This window comes from Anthonomus grandis, chromosome 10 (assembly GCF_022605725.1).
Source record: "Anthonomus grandis grandis chromosome 10, icAntGran1.3, whole genome shotgun sequence".
NCBI classification, from domain to species: Eukaryota; Metazoa; Arthropoda; class Insecta; order Coleoptera; family Curculionidae; genus Anthonomus; species Anthonomus grandis.
This window is the reverse complement of record NC_065555.1, coordinates 6,458,676-6,474,823: the sequence shown is the minus strand read 5'-3', so window position 1 is coordinate 6,474,823 and position 16,148 is coordinate 6,458,676. Positions and strand designations below refer to the sequence as shown.

The window sequence follows — 16,148 nt, the reverse complement described above, 5'->3', positions numbered from 1 at the left end:
TTAACCCCTTAGAATCACAAATAATTTCGAAATTTGTACTTGACATAATAAAAATATTAAACAATGTTCTTTCAAATATTCCTCTTTTTATTTCATAGGAATATTCACATTAGTTTTTGAGATATTGGGCTTTGAAGTGAGTGGTCATCTAGAGGTCTAAATTCTATACCTAAGCACTTTATAAATACTCATAACTGAGATGTTCTTGGTTGGACCAATTTAAACATTGAATAATAATTTAATAGAACATTCTTCTTAATATTCTGTTTTATATGTCATAAGAATATTCCGATTAGATTTTGATATATTGGGTTTTATAATGAGTGGTCCTGGCTTTAAGACAAAACTTGTTAAAACCTGGCATATCTCAACAATTTTTTTTTGGATCATTCTAGACCCTTAACAAATTTTTTAGGGAACATTCTTCTTAATATTCTGCTTTTTACTTCATAAGAATGTTCTAATTAGTTTTTGAGATACTGGTATTAAAAGTGAGTAGTCACATTTTAAACTTGGCTTTTAGACACCACTCCTTAAGAACGCGAATAACTTAGAAATTTTACTTGGACTATTGAAAGCATTCAACAATATTTTTAAAGAATATTCTTTAAAATATTTTTTTGTAAGTTCATAGGAATATTCATATTAATTGTTGAGATATTGGCTTCCAATTGAGTGGTCACTTTTTAAGCATAATTTCTTTGCATTCACCCTTAAGCATCATTTTCTAGAACTAGACTTATTTCAAAAAATTCTGCTTGGACTTTACAAGATTTTTAAGGAACATTCTTGCTAAAATTTCGATTTTATTTCACAAGAACATTCCCACTAGTTTTTCAGATATTGGGCTTCAAACTGAGTTCAGTTACTATCTTGCTAATACTTGACTCTTAGGCACAACTTTTATCAACCAGGTATATCTAAGAAATTTTTGCTTAGACTGGTTTAGACCCTCAACGACATTTTTCTTAATATTCTGATTTTTGTTTTATTACAATATTCCCATTAATTTCTGAGGTATTAGGTTTTGACATTTCATCTTCCAGGCACTCAACTTTGACACTCTTTCCTGCCAAACCTGTTGACTTTCAAATATTTTTCCTGACGTTTTCTGAATAGTTAGAGTCTTCCGGATTATTTGGTCCAACTGAGAAAGTCACGCAATTGAGTTTTCCAGTGTTTTTTTTTTTAATTAAATTTCCCAACGGAAATATAGAGCAACAAAATCCCAATCCCTAAGGGCACATCAAAAATTAATAAACCAGAAACCTACATTTTCCGGTATTAACTCCATCCAGGATGATCGATCCGGAGGACCAGGATCGGCGGCGTTTGACCTTTGACCCCGGCCGCAGCGCACCAGAAATGCATTTCCTTGCATTTCTCCCGGTCAGAAATGACGAGTCTAACCTAACTTCCACTCGAGAAAAGATCATAATTTTATTAAAACTTTAATAAAATTCACACATTTAGCTTGTATTTGCTCTATATCAACATGCCTTATCAGCACTACCCCCTCTTTACCCTTAATAGTTAAAAAACAAAAAAGTTATTTCTCATTAGGGTACTTCCGGTAACGTCTCCTCATTGCATTAGAACCGACCCGAGAAGCCTCCACATGCCCCAAGCTAATTTTCTTCAAATTATTCCCACAATGCGCTATGAACTTCAACCTAAACTCCTGCGACTCCTCGTCGTAATAAACGCTCTCCTGGATGGTTCCGAGGTGCTCCTGAGGGATGGTTTTGCTAATAATATAATGGGCCAGGCCCATGTCTTTTGCTAAACATTTGTTGGTGTACAGGAGGCTGCTGATCTCGTTCTGATACTCCGCCTCTTTGTTGTAGAGCAGTGTTTTTGCTTTATTCAGCTTCTTTTGGGTTTCTTTTAGGTGGAAGTCCAGCAGCTTATCTTCCTCTTGTAAAGATAAGCTCTTGCGTTCAAACAGGTGCTTCTGCAGCTTTTTCTCCTCCAAAGATTCTTGCAGGAGCTGATGCGAGCTGTCGAGCATCCGAAGCTCTTTGGCGCTAAAGTTCAACAGTTCACGTTGAATTTCAGCTTTTTCCAGTAAGTTTTCCCCACCAATAAGGACCTTCTTTTGCAGCTGACTAAGCTTAGCAAGTAGCTCCCCCTTTTGGTTCTTAACAGCTTCAAGCTCCATATCTCTCTCTTTATTATTAGTCTTCTTTTTTACCAGTTGGCCCCTCTCGAGCTCGTTGAGTTGCTTTTGTAAGGTCTTGATTTTCTCCTCGAAGCTCCTCAGGACGCTGAGGTTCTCCTCGTTTCTTTTGATGACGTTTTTGATTTTTCTCGCCCGAACGGCATACATTAAGGTGAAGCAAGTTTCTTCCAGATGTTCCATGCAGGGGCTTACGGTTGCTATCATGGAGGTCAAACAGCTGCCCCCCAAGGAGTCCTGGAGCAGCCTGGTGAGCTTGGAATTTCTATAAGGGATGTGGCTGTTGGGGTTATCCACTAGGGCTGAAATGACGTTGCCTAATACACTTAGGGATAAGTTGATCTTGCTGGCCTCCTTTAAGCGATCTCCAGAGGCCATACTCTTGGATGCTCTCTCAGATCCAGCTAGATCGACCAAGTTCAGCTTGGCATAAGTGGTTGATTGATCCTCATGTTTGGCTTCTATTAAAATGGTAAATATAGCATGGGATCTGGAGCTTTGGGTGTTTAGGCTGGTGCAAGCTAACGCTCGATTTTTCAAGCCTTTGGAGATGATATCGAAGACTTGCTCAGTGGATTCCACCGTTACACCCGAGAGGTTCTTCACGTAAACTCCATACTCCGGACTCTCCCTCACTTCCAGTTTCTTACCGGTGTAGCTCAGCAGGTCTCTCACTTCCTCATTGTAGATTTCCAGGAAAGTGACGGTGAGTAGGTAGGACGTGCTGCTGTCGCTCAAGGCGATTTGGCTCAGTATGTGTGAGAATACGTTAGGAACGATACCGCGCAGGTCCGTACTCTTGTTGTCGCCCAAGATGGTGAAAGTTTTACCAGTTCCGGACTGGCCGTAAGCCAAAATGGTGCCGTTGTAACCGTTTAGGGCTTGGTTGACCAGTGGTGATGCTACAGTTTGGTAAACGTCCAACTGGGTGGATTTTTCGTCGAAGATTTTACTGAAACTGAAGGTTTTCGGTTCTTTTGGGCTGTTGATGGTGACGGAGTCGTCGGAGTGTATGGTAAGGTTGCTACTGGTCTCTGTGGGCTGTAGGGGGCGGATTCTTATGAAAACTTTTACGTTTTCGGTTGGTGATGGGCGTCGGTCTGTCATTTTTTTTTCTGTTTTTGTCAGGAGACTTTTAATAAACATTGACATTGAAATTAAGGTTAGAACCTCTTTTTTCTTTTTTTCTTCTTCTTATGTCACGTCTTCTACCATGCGTTGTTTGATCCTTTTTTCATATTTTTGCACTTCTTGTATTTTTATTGGATTTCGTTCTCTCATTTTTTTCGCGGTTAATGATAATTTTCTCTTAAGGTCTAAATGATTTCCAATTTTGCCTTTTTCTCTAAGTGCCTGAAAGTAATGATTTTTTTTGCCCCTAAGACTCTAAATGCCTAAAAAAATTACGTTGTTTTCTTATCTATAAGAAAGTGAATGTCAAAAAATGACAATTTTTTTCCAAAATTTTTGATTTTTTTTTCAAAATTTTTGACGTTTCTTCTTTTGCTGCCTCTTGAATTCCAAATATCTCAAAATTGTTTTATCCTTAATACCCCTAAGAGTTTACATTTTTTTGCTTTTTTTATTGCCCCTTAAGGGTATAAATAACTGAAAAAAAATTGATTGAAAAAACTATTCGTGAGGTTCTAAATGCCCGACAATGACATTTAAAACTTAATTTTGATTTTTTTTTACCTCTATGGGTTTAAATTCCTTAAAAATTGACTACAATGTAATTTTTCTATAAGTTTACACAGAAGCTTGAAATTGATCGTATTTTTATTAATACACATTAGACAAAACAAAATAAACTTTGAAACTCCCATACTAATTGTAACTTGCGCTCTATTACCGTTTAAGTGTGAAATTTTGTTATTTCTTGAGAAAAATGCAAAAATTGACATAAAAAATGTATAAACAAATTTCGACCTACACATATTTAGCTTAAAATGTTTGAAATAAAATCAGCTATCACCCCCTTAAAAAGATTACATCTAGCTTCCGGACACCCTGTATAAAAGAGTTGAACAAAATTGTAAATGCGGAAGAGCTATAGCATTAAATAACGTTATTTTTGTATTCATTGATAAGTTTTGTCCCACCCTATTAATGAACCCTAGCCTTTTAGCAAACTTTCTCATGATATCCGCATGAGCCTGAAAAGTTAAGTTCGAGTCTAAAATTACACCGAGATATTTAATTTGAGTCTCGTTAACTAATTTCTGTCCATCCACACAAACACTTACACTTTCAATGTCAATAGAAGATGTCTTCGACCATCTACCAAATATACAAAATTTTGATTTTGTGGAATTTAAGTTTAACTTATTGTTACAAAGCCAGTCAAACAAGTTCTATGTTCATTTCGCAAACCATTTGCTGTAGATTTTGACCAACTATATAGAGCATAGTATCATCAGCAAATAAAATAATATTTGATTTTTGAGCCACCCTAACCATATCATTAATGTAAAATAAAAACAATAATGGACCCAGAACAGTATACGTATTTGTATCGGCTACGTATAAAAATTATACAAAAAACTCGTAAATGTCGAGTCCCAACCCAAGCCAACCTGTCCCATCCAATCTCATCCCAACCCTTCTTCAAGCACATGGGGGCGTGAGCCCCCTAAGAAATCTTAACTCAAAACAATTTATCCGAACACAATCCAACCCAACCCAACGCTACCCAACCCATTTCAACCCATCCCATCCTATCCCAACCCAACACACAACAACACTAACCCACACAAATACACGGGGGGCTTGCGCCCCAACCCAACCCAACCCTTTTTTTTTTGGTTTTTTTTTTTTTTTGTGGAGGTTTAGGAAAACTCGTTTCTATACACATGTAAAGATGTTATTGCGCAGTTATGTCCGACTCCGGTCTAGCCGACGGACTAAACCCCCTTTCCTCCTATCCATAACTTCTCACTGCATTGCAGCAGCATATGCTCTACATCATCCGTGTCGCTGTCTCCGTACATGCATGCTGCTGATGCTCTCTTCTTGCACTTAAACAGATAACTACCAAAGCACCCATGGCCCGTAAAAAATTGCGTTGTATGGTATGTCGTGTGTCCAAAACGTCTGTCTACCCAAGCATTTAAATTCGGAAACAAGTCCCTTGTCCATTTTCCTTTTTCCCCTTCTTGTCTTGTTGACCACTTTTCTTGCCACATTGCCATCGTGTTCCTTCTTTCCTCTTTTGATATTTCGGCTTTTTCGCGTTCTGACAAGTGTTGCTGACTTCTATTTCTGCGGTAGATTCTTTCTCTCTCATTAACTAGCAAAGTAACTGGTATCACCTTCATCACACTATCATAATTGGTATTCCATAAAGTGGGTCCGACCACGGACCCTTGTGGTACTCCGGCACTTACTTCTGCCATATTCTTTTTCGATACTTGGATTTTTCGGTTTTCAAGATAAGAGATTATGATATTCACCAAATAGCTCGCTATGCCTCTTTCCCTAAGGGCTGTCACAATATTTTCCCAGGATGCTGTATTAAATGCGTTCTTAACATCTACGCATATGAAACTCACCATTTGGTATGGAACTCTTTTGATCGTTTCTATTATTTTAACAATAGGATCTACCGTGCATTTCCCGCTTGTAAATCCAAATTGGTTTGGGTTAAGCCCGCCAGTTCTATTAATTTCGGATTTTAGTCTCACGTTGATAATTGTTTCCAGGGTCTTTCCCATTATGTCCAAAAGGCAGATGGGTCTGTACTTCTTCTCATGGTCGTCGTTCTTAGCTGGTTTCTCTAATAGAATAAGTTTTGCGGTTTTCCATACATTAGGGAAGTGGCCATCTCTTAGACATTTGCTGTATAATGTGCAGAAGAATTCTTTATTTTCCATAATTATGGTTTTCGCGTGTTGAGGAAGAATCTGATCTGGACCGGGTGCTTTTCCGAGCTTGATTCTGCCAACCGCATAATAAAGTTCCTCCTCTGTGACCTCGGGTGAAACAGCATGACAGTCGCTTCTTGGTATTTGACTTGGGGTCTGGGTTATAAAGAGTCCGTTAAAAATACTCATTTTACTTTCATCTGACAGCGTTATCTTTGGCGGATTTCGTTTCATTTGTGATCTAATGATCATAAGCTTACCCGAAAATGTCGTCTTCGAGCTGGTTATAAAGTTCCTTCCATTTTTGTTTTTTGGCTTTTTTTATTTCTTTTGTTAGTTCGCACCTAGCACTTTTGTAATCGGATTCTAGTGTTTGTGTCCTGTTTTCATCCCTGATTTCCCTTAGGTATTTTCGTCCAGCGGTCTTGGTGAGTTGAATTTTTTGATTTATTGTTTCGTCCCACCAGTAAGGAAGTTGAAAGTTTTCGTTTGTTCGTAGCCTTTGTCCTGCTTTACGGTAAGCGCTTTGTATGGTTTTTATTAGCTCGTTTGTGTCTTGTATAGCGTTCTCGTTTTTTATTTCTTCGAAGCCTTGCCTAAAGATATTCATATCAGCATATGTGATATAGTTTCGTGTTGTTCTATTTTTACTTTTATCCCCTGTTTCCATGTATATAAACCGATAATCGCTGAGGCTCTCCTCGTCTTCCAGTACTTTCCATATTATTCCTGTTCTAAACACATTTTCCGACACAAAGGTTAGATCGATGAAAGATGTTGCATTGCTTCGAACTAGAGTTGGATGTTTACCATCATTAATAGTAATTAGACCCTGGGCCGTTAGTGCTGTTTGTAGTAGTTCCCCTCTCTCGTCATTTCTATTACCACCCCACGCAACATTTTTTGAATTAAAGTCTCCACACACTATAATCCCCGTGTTGGGATTTGTCATTTTTTGTCTAATATCTAAGAACAAGAGGTTTAGGTAAAAAAGTCCTCGAAAACTCGCAGGGAGCAGTTTGGTGACACATAGACGGAATAAATAAAATTTTGACCGATCTGGACGCATACAAAATTTTCTGTGTTTTCGACTTTACAGATTGAAACTACATTTTGGCTGGCTCTCGAAACATTAATCACAGCATTTGTTCCTGGTGAATTTGACTTGTATGTATGCCTACCACTTAGTTTGGACTTGTTCTTATTTGGTTCCTGGATACACTGAATATCGCATTCTAGTTTTTGGGCTACTGCGTCAGCCAAGTTTTCTGAAGCAACTTTTCGTGCCGTATTTCCCTGTAATATTTTAATGTTCGGTGGTTTGAATTTATCGTGAGCTGTAAATACCGTTTGCGCCATAATTAAAATTTACCAAAGAAGAGAAATTTGGTTTTGGTTACAGGTAAGTATAAAGTATCACAGGTACGGTTATAGGTAAGTATAAAATATAAAAAGTGCAAATATGAAGACTAGATTAATTATCACAGTTGCTTTCCTTTCTGTCACAGGTTATTTTATAACAGCTATTTAGAATAACATTTCCTCTATTCTTTCTTCGTCTTTCGTTGGCTAAGGCCTTACCCAACCCAACCCAAGCCAACCGAACCCATCCCATCCCATCCCATCCCATCCCATCTCATCCCATCCCATCCATTCCATCCCAACAGCACACGGGGGGCGTAAGCCGAATGCAAAATCAACCCAATGCAATTCAACCGAGCCAAAACACTTTCAACAGTCATATGCATTATTAACCCCTATAAACTGTTTATCTATGGTCATACTGTCACCTCGCGGCGTTATGTCAAACGTCAATTAAAAAGAATAATGAAGGAAGGTGGAAGGGAATTTTGTTTTTGTCGCATGGATGAAACTTGTATGGTGAAAATGGGAATCGTATATCGGCCATCTTGCTTGGCAAAATTGACAGGGAGCTGATAGACAGTTGTTGACATTGACTGATAGGACATCATTTGTCATTGTCATACCATTTGAGTTTGTTTTTCATTTCAATGAATGCAAGCGTGGGTTGAGTTTGCTATTTGTTTTAAGGATGTTATTTTAAATTTATGACTTTTTTTCTAAAAAGTTCTCTTTCAATATTGGGAGTAGTGTTTTAATTAATTTGCGGCAAGCAATTCCAGGTTTCTGGTAAGAAAATCTGATTTTATTTATTACTATTCTGTTTTTGTATTGTCAATCTTTAGTCTTTAATAAAATCAAATTCAGTTGATTTCATGCTGGTATACTTAGTTTGATTTCGAAAAAAATCAATTTTTGGTGAAAAAATTCGATACGGAGGAGTATACCCGAAAAATGAAAAATTCCAAACTTTGAAGGTCGATATCTGGGCTTCTATTGGAGCTATCGGGAAAATTTCAATGGTTTTGTCTTAGTTTCGTCGTTCTGAATCCAACAAGACTATTCGCAAAGTGATAGCTTTTACGATAGCTGAGATATGGCATTTTTGATGCCCATTTTTGGCCTCAAAAACGGACGTCGAAAACGACTTTTTCAGGATTTTCAAAGTGCTCTCATTCCTTCAGTTCTGCTCGGATCCTGTTATAACCCGGTGTTTTCGTAATCTAGGTGACCCAAATAAGACGCTGGTATACTTAGTTTGAATTCGAAAAAAATCAATTTTTGGTGAAAAAATTCGATACGGGGGGGTACACCCGAAAAATGAAAAATTCCAAGCTTTGAAGGTCGATATCTCGGCTTCTATTGGAGCTATCGGGAAAATTCCAACGGTTTTGTCTTAGTTTCGTCGTTTTGAATCCAACAAGACTATCCGCAAGGTCGTAGCTCTTCTAGTAGCTGAGATATGGCATTTTTGATGCCCATTTTTGGCCTCAGAAACGGACGTCGAAAACGACTTTTTCAGGATTTTCAAAGTGCTCTCATTCCCTCAGTTCTGCTCGGATCCTGTTATAACCTGGTGTTTTCGTAATCTAGGTGACCCAAATAAGACGCTGGTATACTTAGTTTGATTTCAAAATAAATCAATTTTTGGTGAAAAAATTCGATACGGGGGGGTATACCCGAAAAATGAAAAATTCCAAACTTTGAAGGTCGATATCTCGGCTTCTATTGGAGCTATCGGGAAAATTCCAACGGTTTTGTCTTAGTTTCGTCGTTCTGAATCCAACGAGACCATTCGCAAAGTGATAGCTTTTACGATAGCCGAGATATGGCATTTTTGATGCCCATTTTTGGCCTTAAAAACGGACGTCGAAAACGACTTTTTCAGGATTTTCAAAGTGCTCTCATTTCCTTAGTTCTGCTCGGATCCTGTTATAACCCGGTGTTTTCGTGATCTAGGTGACCCAAATAAGACGCTGGTATACTTAGTTTGATTTAAAAAAAAATCAATTTTTGGTGAAAAAATTTGATACGGGGGGTATACCCGAAAAATGAAAAATTCCAAACTTTGAAGGTCAATATCTCGGCTTCTATTGGAGCTATCGGGAAAATTCCAACGGTTTTGTCTTAGTTTCGTCGTTCTAAATCCAACAAGACTATCCGCAAGGTCGTAGCTTTTCTAGTAGCTGAGATATGGCATTTTTGATGCCCATTTTTGGCCTCAAAAACGGACGTCGAAAACGACTTTTTCAGGATTTTCAAAGTGCTCTCATTTCCTTAGTTCTGCTCGGATCCTGTTATAACCCGGTGTTTTCGTAATCTAGGTGACCCAAATAAGACGCTGGTATACTTAGTTTGATTTCGAAAAAAATCAATTTTTGGTGAAAAAATTCGATACGGGGGGGTATACCCGAAAAATGAAAAATTCCAAACTTTGAAGGTCAATATCTCGGCTTCTATTGGAGCTATCGGGAAAATTCCAACGGTTTTGTCTTAGTTTCGTCGTTCTAAATCCAACAAGACTATCCGCAAGGTCGTAGCTTTTCTAGTAGCTGAGATATGGCATTTTTGATGCCCATTTTTGGCCTCAAAAACGGACGTCGAAAACGACTTTTTCAGGATTTTCAAAGTGCTCTCATTCCCTTAGTTCTGCTCGGATCCTGTTATAACCCTGTGTTTTCGTAATCTAGGTGACCCAAATAAGACGCTGGTATACTTAGTTTGATTTAAAAAAAAATCAATTTTTGGTAAAAAAAATCGATACGGGGGGTATACCCGAAAAATGAAAAATTCCAAACTTTGAAGGTCGATATCTCGGCTTCTATTGGAGCTATCGGGAAAATTCCAACGGTTTTGTCTTAGTTTCGTCGTTCTGAATCCAACGAGACCATTCGCAAAGTGATAGCTTTTACGATAGCCGAGATATGGCATTTTTGATGCCCATTTTTGGCCTCAAAAACGGACGTCAAAAATGACTTTTTCAGGATTTTCAAAGTGCTCTCATTTCCTCAGTTCTGCTCGGATTCTGTTAAAACCCGATGTTTTCGTGATCTAGGTGACCCAAATAAGACGCTGGCATACTTAGTTTGATTAAAAAAAAAATCAATTTTTGGTAAAAAAAATCGATACGGGGGGGTATACCCGAAAAATGAAAAATTCCAAACTTTGAAGGTCGATATCTCGGCTTCTATTGGAGCTATCGGGAAAATTCCAACGGTTTTGTCTTAGTTTCGTCGTTCTGAATCCAACGAGACCATTCGCAAAGTGATAGCTTTTACGATAGCCGAGATATGGCATTTTTGATGCCCATTTTTGGCCTCAAAAACGGACGTCAAAAACGACTTTTTCAGGATTTTCAAAGTGCTCTCATTCCCTCAGTTCTGCTCGGATCCTGTTATAACCCGGTGTTTTCGTAATCTAGGTGACCCAAATAAGACGCTGGTATACTTAGTTTGATTTCGAAAAAAATCAATTTTTGGTGAAAAAATTCGATACGGGGGGGTATACCCGAAAAATGAAAAATTCCAAACTTTGACGGTCGATATCTCGGCTTCTATTGGAGCTATCGGGAAAATTCCAACGGCTTTGTCTTAGTTTCGTCGTTCTAAATCCAACAAGACTATCCGCAAGGTCGTAGCTCTTCTAGTAGCTGAGATATGGCCTTTTTGATGCCCATTTTTGGCCTCAAAAACGGACGTCGAAAACGACTTTTTCAGGATTTTCAAAGTGCTCTCATTCCCTTAGTTCTGCTCGGATCCTGTTATAACCCTGTGTTTTCGTAATCTAGGTGACCCAAATAAGACGCTGGTATACTTAGTTTGATTTAAAAAAAAATCAATTTTTGGTAAAAAAAATCGATACGGGGGGTATACCCGAAAAATGAAAAATTCCAAACTTTGAAGGTCGATATCTCGGCTTCTATTGGAGCTATCGGGAAAATTCCAACGGTTTTGTCTTAGTTTCGTCGTTCTGAATCCAACGAGACCATTCGCAAAGTGATAGCTTTTACGATAGCCGAGATATGGCATTTTTGATGCTCATTTTTGGCCTCAAAAACGGACGTCAAAAATGACTTTTTCAGGATTTTCAAAGTGCTCTCATTTCCTCAGTTCTGCTCGGATTCTGTTAAAACCCGATGTTTTCGTGATCTAGGTGACCCAAATAAGACGCTGGCATACTTAGTTTGATTAAAAAAAAAATCAATTTTTGGTAAAAAAAATCGATACGGGGGGGTATACCCGAAAAATGAAAAATTCCAAACTTTGAAGGTCGATATCTTGGCTTCTATTGGAGCTATCGGGAAAATTCCAACGGTTTTGTCTTAGTTTCGTCGTTCTGAATCCAACGAGACCATTCGCAAAGTGATAGCTTTTACGATAGCCGAGATATGGCATTTTTGATGCCCATTTTTGGCCTTAAAAACGGACGTCGAAAACGACTTTTTCAGGATTTTCAAAGTGCTCTCATTCCCTCAGTTCTGCTCGGATCCTGTTATAACCCGGTGTTTTCGTGATCTAGGTGATCCAAATAAGACGCTGGTATACTTAGTTTGATTTAAAAAAAAAATAATTTTTGGTGCAAAAATTCGATACGGGGGGGTATACCCGAAAAATGAAAAATTCCAAACTTTGAAGGTCGATATCTCGGCTTCTGTTGGAGCTATCGGGAAAATTCCAACGGTTTTGTCTTAGTTTCGTTGTTCTGAATCCAACGAGACCATTCGCAAAGTGATAGCTTTTACGATAGCTGAGATATGGCATTTTTGATTCCCATTTTTGGCCTCAAAAACGGACGTCGAAAACGACTTTTTCAGGATTTTCAAAGTGCTCTCATTTCCTTAGTTCTGCTCGGATCCTGTTATAACCCTGTGTTTTCGTGATCTAGGTGACCCAAATAAGACGCTGGTATACTTAGTTTGATTTTGAAAAAAATCAATTTTTGGTGAAAAAAATCGATACGGGGGGGTATACCCGAAAAATGAAAAATTCCAAACTTTGACGGTCGATATATCGGCTTCTATTGGAGCTATCGGGAAAATTCCAACGGTTTTGTCTTAGTTTCGTCGTTCTGAATCCAACGAGACCATTCGTAAAGTGATAGCTTTTACGATAGCCGAGATATGGCATTTTTGATTCCCATTTTTGGCCTCAAAGACGGACGTCGAAAACGACTTTTTCAGGATTTTCAAAGTGCTCTCATTTCCTTAGTTCTGCTCGGATCCTGTTATAACCCTGTGTTTTCGTGATCTAGGTGACCCAAATAAGACGCTGGTATACTTAGTTTGATTTCGAAAAAAATCAATTTTTGGTGAAAAAATTCGATACGGGGAAAATTCGATACGGGGGGGTATACCCGAAAAATAAAAAATTCCAAACTTTTGAAGGTGTTTATCTCGGCTTCTATTGGAGCTATCGGGAAAATTCCAACGGTTTTGTCTTAGTTTCGTCGTTCTGAATCCAACAAGACTATTCGTAAGATCGTAACTCTTCTAGTAGCTGAGATATGGCATTTTTGATGCCCATTTTTGGCCTCAAAAACAGACGTCAAAAACGACTTTTTCAGGATTTTCAAAGTGCTCTCATTCCCTTAGTTCTGCTCGGATCCTGTTATAACCCGGTGTTTTCGTAATCTAGGTGACCCAAATAAGACGCTGGTATGCTTAGTTTGATTTCGAAAAAAATCAATTTTTGGTGAAAAAATTCGATACGGGGGGGTATACCCGAAAAATTCCAAACTTTGAAGGCTTCTATTGGAGCTATCGGGAAAATTCCAACGGTTTTGACTTAGTGAAGAAATTTCACTTTTCAAGTATTTAATTTTTAACTTGATTATTATAAATACATATTACAAAATGTCTGGCCTCTCATTTTCTATTCAACAATTAAAAATTGATTGAAATTTTCCTGACCTTGATGTAAGAGTATGTATATTTTAAATGTTTCTGAGAAACAGTAATAAAAGTTTTTTTTAATTTCCTTCAGTTCATATTACAAGAAAAACATTGAGAGGGATATGTAATGTAAATATTATTAAGACTTTGAGCTATAATTTCTTCTGATCAGTTCTCCCCAAATGTTAATAATGTTGATACCGCTGGCTTTACACTACAATACATATTTATTTAAACATTTATTTTGTCTTTTTTTTACATGAATCATTTAGTAAATTGTTTTATAAGGTTTGCACTGTCTATTTTTTTATTTTATTTCCTGCTCGCATCATACCACTTCCTGTGTTCACTGAGACAAGACATAGGTATAGCGGCTAAGAGACCTGAACACCCGCAATGGATCAGAATTAATGTTTTTCTTACAACTTGTTTTTTTAAGAGTTTCTTTTTATTTTATGTAAACATCTATCCTTGAATTAAGTTTTTAGTAATATTATAGTTCCAAGATATGATGTTAGTATTAACGTTAACATTAGTATTAATTAATTAGTATTAATATTAACATTAAGAGACCAACAAATATATTCTATGTAAGTGATATATGTTTATACTAAAAAGTTTTTTTTTTATTTTCAAAGAGTTTATTTTGTTTTGTAGATGGATATATTGTTTCTTTCGATAATACTCTGTTATAGAATTTTTAATTAATTTTAAAAATTAATATTTAGATTATAATTTTAAAATCTGTTTAATTTTTCTTTAGGAAACAGATACAAGTACATATTACATAAGAATAATTCATCCTCTATTGTCTATGTGTTAATAAAATGAGGATATTATTAACCTAATGGGAATGCCTTTAGATGTATTATGAGAAAATAGCACAAAAATGTTGACAACCTTTTCTAATCTGTATAAAATTAGGGTAGTTCAGTGCTAACAAAATAATTTTAAACATTTTTAGATTAATTCTAATTTATATAATGTCTGTTATAATGAATTATTGAATATTATGTATATCATTTTAAGTATTTTTTTTCCAGGAAAATTAAATAATAAATGTATTAAAGCAAAAAAAACATTTGTCCAATTGGTGATATGTCGTACACTATTGTTAGTACACTTTCGTAGATTATTGCAGAAAATTAAACTATTTAGATATGTAAAATAAAGCTGAAAAGTTTTATTTTTGTTCAGATCAATATCTGATGCTAACACCTAAACAAAAAGGCTCTTTTCTCTATAAGTAACCTTTTTGATTAGGCGTTTGCTTTAGATATTACCGTTGATTGAATATTTGGGAAGATACGCAACCTTATGGGCTAAAGCGTGACCGCAAAAATGCGTGAAAAATAGATGGCGATTCTTTCCAGTATGCGCGAAAATAATTTCGTCCGTCGCTTCTCATTATTAATCGGCCGATCATCCCTGAGTCGTGTAGGAGAGTTTTTGCACAGGTTCGTGTTTGCCGTATTGAAATTTGGTAGTTGTTAAAAAATTTTCTTGGATATCATAATCACAAATAGATAGATATATGTAAATGTGTTTAGTTTGTGAGACAATGGCTCCTTTAGGCAAAATTAATCAGTGTGCGTATCGTGGGTGCAATAATGTAAGAAAATGTAAAAACAATGTTCTCAGTTTTTTAAGAAATATTTTTAATTAATAAAAGCTTTGCTAAATCAAATAATGTATCTTCTCTAATAAACCCATCAGAGAATTTTTCAAATTTGTGTCAAAATACAATAAAATTTAACCTTTAATGAACTTTATCATACTCTAAAAGTAAATAATAATATATGCAAGTCAATTAATAAAATATTACTAGATAAAATAAATATAAATAAACCAAAACAGAAACAGAAAATTATCTATTTTATCTACAAAAATCAATCCGAACTCTTAAAGATATTGTCTCTTCATGTCTATGAGAGCCATTTTCTCTTTTTCTTTTTTTACTTTAAGAAAATTTTAAATCAATATATTATGTTTATGGTCTTTAGTGTTTTAAGTATTTTCAATAATTGTTTTCATGATGAAATTCATTCATGAAAAAGATAAAAATAAAGCCTAAAAAGCCTTTAAAGTTATTGAGAAACTGGTTATAGTACGAATGGTAGCTTTCCTAATTAAAAAAAATAACATATTAAATGAATGTCGAGTAATGTTTTCATTCCTGGAGAGATTATATTTGAGCTTGAAGAAGGTCACTTTGCTGCAGCGGTATTCTGCGACTTCTCTAAAGACTTTGACTGTGTCAACCATGGAATACTGCTCGGTAAGCTTTCTAGATATGGGTTTAGGGGAGTTGCTCTAGAATGGTAAAAAGTTTGTTTGGCCAAATGGCAATTTGTCTGAACTTTGTGTAGTAAGCAGGGTTTGTTTCTCGGTCCTATTTTATTTCTATTGTATATAAATGACCTGGCGTCTCTCCAGATAAGAGGATTCTTCACTATTTTTGCAGATGACACCACTATCTTATGGGCAGACAATAATAAAAGCACATTAACAAGAACAATTTCTAAAGATTTATTAATGATTAAATAGTGGTTTGATGCTAATTTGTTGTCTTTAAACATAGATAAGACTAAATTGTTAAGTTTTTATATTCAGAGCAGTTCATGATTCACAACAAAGAATTGGAAGTGAATAATTTTAACAGATTCTTGGAATTGTTATCGATCATAAACCTAAGTTTTATGGAGATATGTCAGGAGGCAAAAACTGGCTAGACGATGTTATGCTGTTAGAGTGGTTTTAAATGAACTGAGATTGATATCTGCAAAAACGGTTTATTTTTTTTTTGTTGAAAGTTGGAACTTACTTTCATACAAAAATACCTACAGTATGGAAT

General features: G+C 36.3%; 1 protein-coding gene across 1 annotated transcript; it reads right to left on the bottom strand.

The window, feature by feature from the left end:
* Window positions 1-1,421: 1,421 nt before the first annotated feature.
* LOC126741328 (kinesin-like protein klp-20) lies at window positions 1,422-3,321 on the bottom strand. Its single transcript, XM_050447731.1, has one exon. It carries the CDS (start codon window positions 3,284-3,286, stop codon window positions 1,550-1,552), a length of 1,737 nt encoding a protein of 578 aa, XP_050303688.1. The 5' UTR covers window positions 3,287-3,321; the 3' UTR covers window positions 1,422-1,549.
* Between the last annotated feature and the right edge of the window lie 12,827 nt (window positions 3,322-16,148).